Source organism: Eschrichtius robustus, chromosome 16 (genome assembly GCF_028021215.1).
Source record: "Eschrichtius robustus isolate mEscRob2 chromosome 16, mEscRob2.pri, whole genome shotgun sequence".
Lineage (NCBI taxonomy): Eukaryota > Metazoa > Chordata > Mammalia > Artiodactyla > Eschrichtiidae > Eschrichtius > Eschrichtius robustus.
The window spans coordinates 73,446,138-73,458,809 of NC_090839.1; the positions used below are offsets into that span (position 1 = coordinate 73,446,138).

The following is a 12,672-nucleotide window of genomic DNA, read 5'->3' on the forward strand; positions in this document are numbered from 1 at the left end:
TGCCATGATAGTACTTTGGCTTTATGAGAGATTTTGAAGGCAAATGGGTACTGACCTCTTTGAAGAAGAAGAGGTTGTTACTGATTAAGAATTTACTAATGGTGAATGTGTTTCTATGAAGATGTCTTTGAGCTGTGTAACAAAAAGATTTCTAACTCTGCACTAACAGGAAGGGGGGAAATGGGCGTCTACTTCCATGGGAGTCAATAAAAAGTACTGTTTTTAGGTATATCAGAGTCACCATTTTTCCTTTTCTCCTATTGAGAAAGAAAAATGATTTATATAGATTTATACATGTAAATCTAGATTTATGTACTCAGGAGGTTATGAAGAATGCTAAGGACCCCTTTTTGTTTTAGGTAAGAACCATTTTATTTCTACCAAATGTAGATGTGTTTGCTTATAAATACTAATAAATTATTAAAATAAGTAGAAATTAAAGATTTTGGTGAATTCAGATGTCTGATGAGACTGGAGCAGGACAAAGGAGACAGGAAATAGATATGAGAAAAGCAGAGATTACTGCAGTTAACAAAGTAAACTATTGTCAAAAACTAGATTCAGAGACTAATGAGCCCATAGTTGTTGGAGGCATCGTATGGTTGTGTCCTGATCCCTGAGATGCTCTGCCTGGGCAACAATTAGGTCTTCAATTTCAAAGAAAACAAATCAGGAGTCTTCTGGTTTAAATTTTGGAGTAGAAGTCGGGATGGATTAACAAGAATAGCTTTATCAGTTATAACCAGGTAAAAGAAAGCTCCAGACTAGGAAAAAACACATTATATATCATAATTTTCACTTTTATATACTTGTAGTTCTAATTAGAATAGTAGCTGTGCTTCAGAATGCTTACTAAGAGCTCTCTCTCTCAGTGCCAGTAGCCTTAGTGAAAGTAGGCCTGATAAAATGTTACTTAAAGGCAGCATTTTGCCAGAAGCAAAAAGCATTGATTCATCTAATAAGATAATCCTGGAATTTTTGCGTAAACCAGGCATAGTGGTTAAAAGTCCAGTCTTCTGAGTCAGATAAACTTGGATTTGAATACTGCCTTTGTAGTTCTTATCTCTGTGACCTTAAGTAAGTACTGTAACCTCTAAACTTCGGTTTGACTCTGTTAAAAGGAGATAATCCAGGTTACTTAATGTGGGAATGAAATGATATATAATATAGAACATAAGTCACTGGAGGGTAGTTAATGCTGAGTGTGTAATAGATAACTTATTATTGTAAACGCTGGTTAGAAAATTTTGATTTGTAGCTTTCGAAGTCATTAAGCCAGAATTAGTCATTCCTTTGTTTTTGGAGAGTTTGATTTTGCTCTTATAAGTAAGATGAAAATGTATACTGGGAGGCACATTAGTTGGGAGGTCAGATTTGGTTTTAAATTTTAGCTTCGCCATTGACTAGATGTTTAGTCATGGGCAGCCTTCTTCTGCCCTTAGTTGCCTTATCGGTAAAATGGAAGTAATAATTCAAATGCATAGAATCATGGTGAGGATAAAGAGATATTAGATAAATTGTGTGGCATCCAACTGATACTTGGTAAATTGTAGCTCCCACAACTATGGTTTTGCAGTATCCTAGCAACCTTTTAGTCCCTTGAAACATCATACTAGCAGTTTCCCCAGTCATTTCAGAGTTCCTCCTCACCCAGACGATGACTTGCTTTTTCCTCTCATTAAAGTAGAACCCAACCCAGCATGGGTGAATCACAGTGCAGTGTCTCTGCCATAGTGCAAGGAATATGTCTTGCAACATAAGAATGGGATATATTATCTTTATAAATTTGTCAGGCCAAAATTGGTATTTTATTGCTCTGATTTAAATATAAATCAATTTGTTTATTGATAAAATGGAGTATCATATGTTTAATTGTTTGTACTTTTTTGCTCTTATGAATTGCCCATTCTCTACCCATTTACCTCTTGGGCCTAGAGTTTTTGTTATCTATTTACATGAGCTCTCTGTATAAGAAGCTCATTAACATTACATTTAATGTGTTTGATGCAAAAATTTCTAAGATTATAGACTGTATTATATGTTTGAGGTTGTTCTGAGGATGAGATACCTGGTAGAAATATCTAAGTATCAGACCCCATAGGGGGTACATATGCAGAAGATGCAAATATATGTTTAGAAGAAGGAAAGCAAAATTAAATAACATTTATATTCTTAGTTTAAGACTCCGGTCCTAAACTCTAGTGACTCTGTTGAATGCTTTCCTATGTTAGGTTTAGCAGCCTTAAACCAAAACAGTACCTTTTCCCCTTTGGTTAGGGAAAATTGGGGTGGGCAGTGGGAGGGGAGGGAGTGGATCCCTTTAACTTGTTCCAAAGGACAAATATTTTCCAGTTTGCCTTTTAGTTTGGAATAAATATATACACACAGACACCTTTGAAAAAATAAAATATACTGCATAATTTTATTTGCTGAAACTTAACCAATTTTTACTCTTTGATTTCTTGACTCATTTTTATGCTGAGAAAACCCACCGTTTATCCAGATTTTAGAAAAACCTTTGCCTGTGTTTTCTGAAAGCTTTTAAAAAATTTAGCATTGTATAGTATAACTGTTTAATTTATCTGAACTTCATTTTTATATATATTTGGGACCATTTTTTCTAATTAAAAAAATCAAATTAATCAAAAATTAAATTTAAAAACTCCTTTATTATATAACTTTTGCAAACTTTTTTTTTCCCCCAGTGTGTTTGGGACTTTTTTTGTTGTTCCTGTCACTAACTTGTAGTTGAATTGTTAGGTATTATCTTTTGTTTTGTTTTGTTTTGGACTCACAAATGGAAGTCAAAAGCTCTGTAGATGTTGCTACAGTATCTAGTAGAACAGTTTTCCAAATTTACTCAGAAATGAGAAACATGTGATATGTGCTTTTAAAAATACAGATTCTGATTTAGTATATCTGTGAGGCTTGAAAAACCTGTTTTTGTTTTAAACACATGCCCCATAGCACTTTTAATTAAATAAATTTGGGGATCACTTCTAGAATTGTTAGTTATGAAAGAGAGACTTGAGGGCAATCTGACTTTTTTAATTTAATTTTTATTTTATATTGGAGTATAGTTGATTTACAGTGTTGTGTTAGTTTCAGGTGTACAGCAAAGTGATTCAGTTATACATATAGCCATTCTTTTTCAGATTCTTTTCCCATATAGGTTATTATAGAATATTGAGTAGAGTTCCCTGTGCTATATAGTAGATGACTTTTTTTTTTTAAAGCACGTGCCTCTGCCTGAAAAATAAATCTTTCATCATCCCCCTTTTCTGCATCTCACATATTTGGACAAAATTTGATGGACAGATTAACCAATATCTTGGAAATACCATATTGTGAATATTGTATGGGTATCCTCTAGCTCTTAAAGAAGATCTGTACGTTAGAACAGATGTACCTTGCCTAAGGTATTTTGCTGAAGAGCAGAATTTGTTAATAGGGTCGTTTCATCCAGAAATTCATTAATGAAGCTTGGTGGAAGAATTTATTCAGTCAGCTAAACCTAGAGGATTGTAGGACAAATCAGCTATGTTCCTCTTTGTGTTGGTAATTTAAGATGGGAAATTTTGGGTAGGAAGGTAAGAGTTCCTTGAAGAAGCAGAGCTAAGACCCAGGCAAAGGTATATTTCTGATTTCTCTAGGATTTTTGAACATGCCATTTGCTGTTCTTGGTGCTGGGAACACCAAGTGGAAAAAGGAAGAAGAAGTAAGAAACCTGCACTTACAGAACACATGTAGTGTAAGGCAGGGGTCCCCAACCCCCGGGCCTGTTAGGAACCAGGCCGCACAGCAGGAGGTGAGTGGCAGGCCAGGGAGCAAAGCTTCACGTGCTGCTCCCCATCTCTCACATTACTGCCTGAACCACACCGCCCCACCCCCATCTGTGGAAAATTGTCTTCCACGAAACCAGTCCCTGGTGCCAAAAAGGTTGGGGACTTCTGGTGTAAGGAATGCCTAAGAGTTTTATGGGAGTGCGGAGGGGATGTTGTCATAAAATACTTCTAAGATTAGCTGAATAGGGGGGTAGTGGGGGGTGATTAGTTGTTTCCTAGGAAAGGTGGTAGAAAGATTTTCAAGAAAGGAATGTCATGAAAGAGCATGATGCCTTTCAGAGAATTGGAGGTATTTGATGCAGAAGAGGAGATGTGTGTGGATGTAGCAGGATATGAATCTGGAAAAGTGGTAGATAGGGGCTGTGCTAAGGACTTTGCATTAATTCTGAGAGCACTTTAATAATATAGATAATGTGGGGCAGAGAGATGATAGATTTGGGGAGAGTGAAAAGGGGGTGGGATGGGATCAACACTTAAGCCAAGGAGACCAATTAGGTTTTTGCAAGATGAAATTGATAAGGGCCTAAATCACAGCAGCGACATTGGAGATACAAGGATGCATTTGGATTGTATCAAGGAGATAATTAATCTGTTGGACCTTTAGACTGACTGGACCTAAAGGGATAGGGAGAATTTGAGGAAGATGTCCCTGCTTTAGTAATTAGATAGATAGTGAGGCCGTTTACTAAAATAAACAACAGCGCTCCTACTTCTCTGGCAGTTGTAACTTATTCTTGCCATGACTTCTCTTCTTCTGTCTGCTATTTAAACCTATTCTTTAGGTCTTGCCATTTCTTATTTTACAACTTCATAACTTCTTTTTCTACCTGTATGCTGAATCCTAAATCCATATTTTTAGTTCAAACTTTTACTAAATTCTAGAACCATATATTCAGTAGCATTCTTATAGCAGTGGTTTTCATAGTTTACCCGAGGACACCTGAGAGGCTTCCTGAAGCTTTCATGAGATCCACAAGGTTAAAACTATTTTCATAATAATAGTAGAAAGACTTTGTCTAGCCACTTATTCTCTCATGAGTATATAGTGGAGTTTTCTAGAGGGTACATAATGTGCAAGTCACAACAAATTGGATGCAGAAGTAGATGTGAGAATCCACCTGCCTTCTGTTAAGCCAGATGTTAAAGGGATTTGCAAAAATGTAAAACAATGCATACTTTACTTTTCTTGTTTTGGAAAATTTTTTTAAAAAAGCATTTATTTTAATATATAAAGGACTTTCTTAATGAGTCAATAAATATTTTAAAATTTTCTTTGTTTAAATTCCTAGTATGGTAAACATCTATAGATGTAACCCACATAAACAAAAGATTTTTGGTGTTCTCAGTAATTTTTTAAAGTGTAAAGGGGTCTTGAGACCAAAAAGTTTGAGAATGGCTGTCCAATAGTAATAACAAACCTAACAATTAAAAAAACAAACAAAAAAAACCTAAACTCATTCTCACATACTTCCCAAATTTAATTTTTGTCTTCCATTTCATATCTTAGTAAATGGTACTACTGTCTACTTGGATTCCAGGCCAGAAACCTGAGGTTCATCCTAATTCCTCCTCCCTTTTTTTACCCAGATGGTAATAGTAATCACTAACATTTATTGAGTACTAACTATGTGCCAGGTACTGTTTTTAGTTCTTTACGTCTATTATCTTGTTAAAACCTCACAAAAACCTGATGGGTGTACGTATTAATACTTAACTCTGTTTTGCAGATGAGGAAACAGGTACAGAGGGGATAAGTACTTTGCCCATGGTCATGTAGCTAGTAAGTTGGAGAGCCAAAATTTGAATCCAGCCAGTCTTTTGAACCTTTACTTCTTTGTTCTGGAACAGTTTATGTAAGATTGATATTATATATGCTTCTTGAGGATTTTATTTACATACTCCCTGTAAAGTCATCTGAGCCAGGTGCTCGTTAGGGAGGTAAATCTTGCAGGATCTTTCAGTGTCCTCTGCTGTCATTATTCCATAGGATCTTCTACTCCTCTGTGAGCTCATTTTGGTAAATTACATTTTACAGAGCAGAGGCTGGAAAACTACAGCCTGCAGGCCAGATCTGGCCCACTGCCTGTTTTTTTTATGTGAAGTTTTGTTGGAACACAATCATATCCATTCATTTACGTGCTGTCTATGGCTGTTTTTTTGTGCTACAGCAGCAAGTTGAGTAGTCGCGACAGAGACTGTATGGCCTGCAGAACCTAAAATGTTTACTCTCTGGCCCTTTACAGGAAAGATTTGCCAAGCCATGCTGTAGAACACTCAGTTTAGCTGGGTTTTCTGTTTTATTGGTATAGATTATAGTATTTTCTTGTCTTTACAGAATCTCTGTATTTGAAGTTATGTCCTTTTTTCCCCAGTACTATTTATATTTCTTCTTTTATTTCCCCCATTGTTTAGGATTACGAAAATCTTGTCTGATTTATTTGTAACAGTGTTAATGTTGGTATCCCATCTTATGCTGTGCCCTACAACAATTTAAATAGCATTTGATTTAGAGATAAATATTTCTTAAAAGTATGCTAGTTAAAAAAAAAAATGAAGAAGTATGCATGGTAGTATTGATCAAACTATGTGATCCTGATTGATGATTTCATAAATTTCTCCACTTCTTCTATACTAATTAATCTATTTTTTTCTGCCTCTTCTGGGATCAGTGTTAAATAATTCCCTCCTCCAGTTTTTCCAATTATTTATTGAGTGGAGCCTTAAGAAATATCTTAATTTTAGAAAATCATTTCTTTTTTTTTTTCCATTTTCTTTTTTAAAAATTAGGTTAATTCGTAGTTTACTTTTTTCATAGAACCATGCCTTGGATTTATTGGTTCTCTTATTTGCATTCCAAAAAACTTTTATTGAATCAACAATGTAAAATATTCCAGAGATCAAAATGTAAAATTATAGCATATATTGTTTATACTCCTTTTTTATATTTGTGTCATATATTTATTCAAATCTTTATTTGCTATTGGTTCACTTTTAAAGTCATTGATTTCTACTTTTATTTTTACTGATTCCTTCTTACTGCTTCCTTTAGTTCGATTTTTAACTTGAGTTGGTTGCTTCACATTCATTCTCATTTGTTGAAAATAATTAAGTCTATGGTATCTTAAAATTTATTATGTGTATTGTTTTCACTATTTTTTTTTTATATATAATTCTACAGTTTTGGTATTTATTTCCTCTTCAACTCAAAATTTATTTAAGTAAGGCAGTTGTATTTGCTAGTGTTTCTAGTGTGATGCCATTGTAATCCAGAAATACCATCTGTATTATTCCTACTTCTTGTAGTTTATTGATGTTTTCTTTAGTGCTGAATAGTTTGTGTGTGCACTTCATGACTGTTTCTTGGGTACTTGTCAAAAAAGGTGTTACCTCATTTCAAGATATATGGTTTTGCTTTTTCTCAGTTTTTCTTTTCTGTCCCCACTTGGTTTACATGTTTTGATACTAAGATTTGGTATATAAAGGTTCTTAGCTGTTTATTTCTTTTTAGTTGTTTTCTTTTATCGATATGCAAAATCTTTATAATGCTTTCTCTTTGAACTTTAAAAGTCTGATATTAGTGTTGCTTTCATCTAAGTTTTGTTAGCATTTCTTGTTAGTGTATCTGTCTCTGTACTTTTTTCCACCAATTTTCCTGCATTGTTTCGTTTCAGGAGTGATTTTTGATAAGTATATTCCTTAAGTTTGTTTTTTCTTTTCTTAACCCTGTTTAAGGTCTTTTATTAACTAGTTAATTTAACCTACTCACATTTTTATTGTGATAACAGATATTTTGAGTCTTACGCTTGACATTTCATTTTGTATTTCATGTTAACCACAATTTAAAAGTAATTCTCTTTATTGCATTTTCTGTGTCTGTTGAATGGATCGTTTTGTCATTTTTCCCCCTTCCAATGGTTTAGATATTTACTGACATAATTAACCTAAATTTTAACTACACATATACAGTAACGAAAATAATTCAGTATTTATATCTGTTACCCAGCAGCTCCACCCTTACCCTGGCACACCTGCACGCGCTGTTAGCTTCTCCTTTACTCTTTACGACTACATCCCATGTTTACATCTGAGATTTTACTTTAGATTATTTAGTTTAGTTTTATAATCAGTAGTTACGTGTCTTAATGTTTTTACTGGTGTCAAGTGAAGTTTTCTGGCCCTAGAAACTAGTATCTATTTCAGCCTTATTTTCCCCATGGCGCTTTATTGATTAGAAATACAGGAGTTCTTTGAATTTTTGAGGTAGGTGTGGGGTTGCTGGGTGACCGATGTAAATACTGCTTCTGAGTTCCTAGTCACTTCTGAAGTAGTGTTAGGGTTCTTATACATGTCTTCATGTAGGTTATTCACAGTGTTTGCATGAAGGATATCTTCTAATTCCTTGAATGTATTAAACAACACTTTACTGTCTCACATAAATAACATCTTGTTTGGGTATTAAATTGTTGTCACAATCTTTTCCCTTTAGTAATGAAGTGGCGGGCAAATTTGTATTTTAGCAGTGGGTAACTGTACCACTTTAAGGTTACATTCAATTGCCAAATACCATACTGAGCCCAATACTAGGCATGTAAAAGCTGAGTTAGAGTTTTTATGTGCCGTATAATTTCATAGTTACATATACTTGATCTTCTTTTGGTTTCAGAGGTACTTTAGAATATTCTAGTTCCTTATTTTCCTCATGACAGAGGAATATACATTATTGTTACATTCTGGGAGCATAAAATTGTCTAGGAGACAGAATTTTCTACATAAAGTAATTAGACCTAGAATGCACTTGGCCCAAATGCTAATAAGAGGCTTTTCGGTTGCCTTCAAGAATGGAAGGAATTCCAAGCAATAGATGTAATGTTTGTGATTTTTCAGTGTAATTCCTCCTGAGATACAATTTCTTTGTATTACTTTAGAAAAATCACAATCAGATTTTAAAAAATAAGAGGTCAAGATCATATATTAAAAAGTATCAGTATTAGTGATATAGACTAAATCCACCAGTTCAGAGAAGGAAGACAATAGTGAGGCTAGACTGTTAAATGAAAGGTGGCTCTAGATCTGAGGGTTTGTAAGAGGAAGTTGGGTGGCTATTGGAAACAACCCGTGTGACCAACACTTTATCACAGAATCGTATACATTTTAGGCATTTGATAAATATTTCTTTTATTTGGGCCACAGCAATAGCTTTTGTTTACTGAGTGTTTACATTACGCTGGGTACTAGATCAAGACTGTCTATACCATATAGACAAGGGAAAAGACACAGATATAGCGTAGCTAGTGAGTGGTGGGGTTGGAGCTCTTAACTCTTGAACAGTTTTCTCTGAGTGTCCTCACCGATCACATGGAGACGAATCACTTTATTTATCTGACAGTGACATCTGTGAAGATGCATCAAAATCTCAGAGAAACATTAAACTGCTACAAAAGTACAAAGTGGTATTATGCCAATCATTAAAAAATAGGCACTCTACAGGCATACCTCAGAGATATTGTGGGTTCGGTTCCAGGCCACCGGAGTAAAGTGAATATATATTTTTATTTTAAAAACTAATAACTTAAAACTGCCACACACAAAATGATAAAGTGAATATCACAATAAAGCGAGTCACAAATTTTTTTGTTTCCCAGTGCATATAAAAGTTATGTTTGCACTATCCTGTAGTCTGTTAAGTGTTTAATAGTATTATGTCTTAAAAAATGTACATACCTTAATTTAAAAATACTTTATTGCTAAAAAATGCTAACCATTATCTGAGCCTTCTGTGGATCGTAATCTCTTTGCAGCGGTAACATCAAAGATCACCGGTCATAGATCACCATAACTAATAATAATGAAAAAGTTTGAAACATGGCGAGAATTACCAAAATGTGAAACAGGGACACAAAGTGAGCAGGTGCTGTTGGAAAAAATGGCGCCGATAGACTTGCTCGGTGCAGGGTTGCCACAAACCTTCCATTTGTAAAAAAAAAAAAAACAAAAAAACAAAAAAACAAAAAAACCACCACCGTATCTTCTAAGTGCAATAAAGCGAAGCACAATAAACCAGAGTATGCGTGTATAGCCTTGTGTTTGGTGCTCTGTAAACATAAATATATTTAACCTTAGGATAGCTCTGCAAGCAATAGGTGTTACCCCTCTTTTACAGAGGAGACCACAGGCTTGGGTTTTTACAACTTGTCCAAAGACACAAGGCTTACTAAAGGCAGAGCTGGGATTGAAACCTGGGTCCATCTGGCACCAAAAGTTCATACACCACGCTGCCTCCCTGTAGTTTTAGAGATGGGGTATATTTTCACTGGTTTAGAGCATTTCCATCAGTTTATTTACTTATTTAATCTCTTTTAGGAGTCCAGAAATTCACTGTAGTCTCTTGACTGTTCATACAGTAGACAGATAGCTATTTTTCAGACTCGCTTAAGACAGGGTATCCAAGTTATTTCTCCAATTTTGGTTAGTCTCATAGATTTCAGTCTATGATCTTTTTATTTACATCCCAATTCTGAATTTGTCTTATTTGATTCAGACTTTATATTTTAATAACAAAAAACAATGTTAACTTTGCTGTTTTGTAAGGGAACTAGCAGGATTATTTTCTACCCTTACTCTTGCGTTGTCTTTCAAAGATGAAAAGTAGGGACCAAACACATTAAACATGAGGCAGATTAAGAACAGTTACTGGGGAGTTGAGGATTCTTTTGGGATTACCAAAACTTGATTTGTCACCTTTGTTCTTTTAGTTATTGTGAGTTCCAGCGTTGTGTAATCAGTGCTTGTTCTCTAATTGGAGATAATATGGGAAAGAGATGGTGAGCATGAACTGTCATCCAGGACAGGGAATGCTGACTGGTGTCCATTCCCTTACCGGATAGGTAGTTAGCAGAAGTAAAATTTGACACTTGGCAGTGATCCTTCTCAAGAAAACTGGAGCCCGTGAATGAGGATACCCCTGCACACGTAAAGCTTCTGTTCCTTTAGGATTGTTTTTCTTAGTGCCTTTTTACTTAGATGGCTTGCAATGGAGGTGCACTTTCCTGGCTAATCTTTTCCACCCCTTTTCTTTTGTTGGGATTAGTGCCAGAACAGATAAAGCCCAGTGTAAGCCAGCCTCAGCCTGCCAACTCTAATAACGGCACTTCCACAGCAACCAGCACTAATAATAATGCCAAGCGAGCCACAGCCAACAATCAGCAGCCGCCGCCGCAGCCACCGCCGCAGCCACAGCAGCCGCCGCAGCCGCAGCCACCACAGGCCTTGCCTCGGTATCCGCGCGAAGTTCCACCTCGATTTCGCCACCAGGAACATAAGCAGCTTCTAAAGAGGGGTCAGCATTTTCCTGTCATAGCAGCAAACCTGGGATCTGCTGTTAAAGTGTTAAGCAGCCAGTCAGAGAGCAGTGCTTTAACAAATCAACAGCCACAAAATAACGGAGAGGTGCAGATCAGCAAAAACCAGTCAGGTGAGAGAAGGCATTTCTTACGAGACTCCAACTGTCATCATTAGCAGTGTAGCAAGTTTATAAATTCATGCCTGTTTGGTGATGTATTTGTATTCATCAATATCTGTGTTGTAAAAATAAGAATTCTATACAGAAGTTATGAATGGGGAATCTGAAAATGTTTCCTGTAGGTTAACTAGAGCTCTCCCTCCAGATCTTACCCATTTTAATATATAGCTTATAGCTAAAATTGAGCACCCCCTCTAAGTTACGTGCTAAGCAACTGTGCACGTTATTGCATTTAATCCTCAACAACCCTGAGAGGTGTAAGCTGTTCTTATCTCCGCTTTTCAGTAGAGGAAACTGAGGCACCAAGACAAAAATGGCTTGAGATCAGTTACCACGTGCAGTAAAGAGACTACCACCCATGAAGATTCTATTCAGAGCACATGCATTTCAGTTTTTGCCTCAGAATGGCTTTTCTCAGCTCAGTAATGATTGTGAGGCAGAAGATATATCCAGTATGTGATTACAATTTTCTCAAAGCCCAGTTTGTTTTGATATGTTCTGACGACTGGTTTGTCCATTCACTTATTGAACTATTTTGACACTTTTACCACAAGTCATATAGAGAATTGAGGATAATCAGGGTTCCCACACATGAAAACAGTAGCAGACTGGTAATGAACAGAGTCTCTAGAGCCAGATGGACCTGGTTTTGAAGTCCTAGCTCCACTGTATACCAGCATGTGTGACCTTCGCAGGTTACTTAATTGTTCCGTGTGCTCGAGTCTCGTTTGAGCAGCCTTTCCTAACTATCCCAGGTAGAATATTCACTTTCTACCTCTATGCTCTCTTATATATACCAGGAACTACTCTACATTGTAATATGGTATTTCACAGCTAATAAGTAGCAGAGCCTGCACTCACATCGAGATCTGTCTGACTCCAAAGCTATGTTCATAACAACCGTGCTTTGCTTTGGCAGCATATTGGTAGTGATAGGTAAGGAGGAAGAGGACACAGATGTGATTTTTCTAGCATAGGTAATCAGAGAAGCACATTATTGGAAAGGATGCAAACTTAAATTATCAGCCCAAGTTAATACTTACTTCTACTCCCCTACACACTTTCTTGCATAAGCTTGGCCAAATCACTTAACTTATCTGACTGTCTTTGCTAATCTGTAAAGCGTAGTACCCAATCTGTAAGGTTGCTTTGAGGATGATTTTATGTGACATGTTAAAGCAGCTAGTTTAGTGCCTAATATTTAGGCACTGAATGAATTAACTTCCCTGAAACTTTTACCGAAGGAACTGCACTTTTCAGGAGGAAGAGTCTGGTTTAGACATGTTAGATCTAATGCCAAGCAATTAA

The 12,672-nt window shown here is 35.9% G+C and overlaps 1 protein-coding gene across 7 annotated transcripts in view; it reads left to right on the top strand.

The window, feature by feature from the left end:
- TNRC6A (trinucleotide repeat containing adaptor 6A) overlaps positions 1-12,672 on the top strand; it is a 97,445-nt gene that overhangs the window by 36,182 nt on the left and 48,591 nt on the right. For 6 of the 7 annotated variants that reach the window (XM_068524662.1, XM_068524659.1, XM_068524656.1 and 3 more), the window contains one exon: positions 10,933-11,316. The exons of the other annotated variant lie outside the window; for it this stretch is intronic. In XM_068524662.1, the coding sequence (XP_068380763.1) occupies positions 10,933-11,316 (384 nt within the window). The remainder of the gene's footprint in view (positions 1-10,932; positions 11,317-12,672) is intronic. 7 annotated transcript variants of the gene reach the window in all.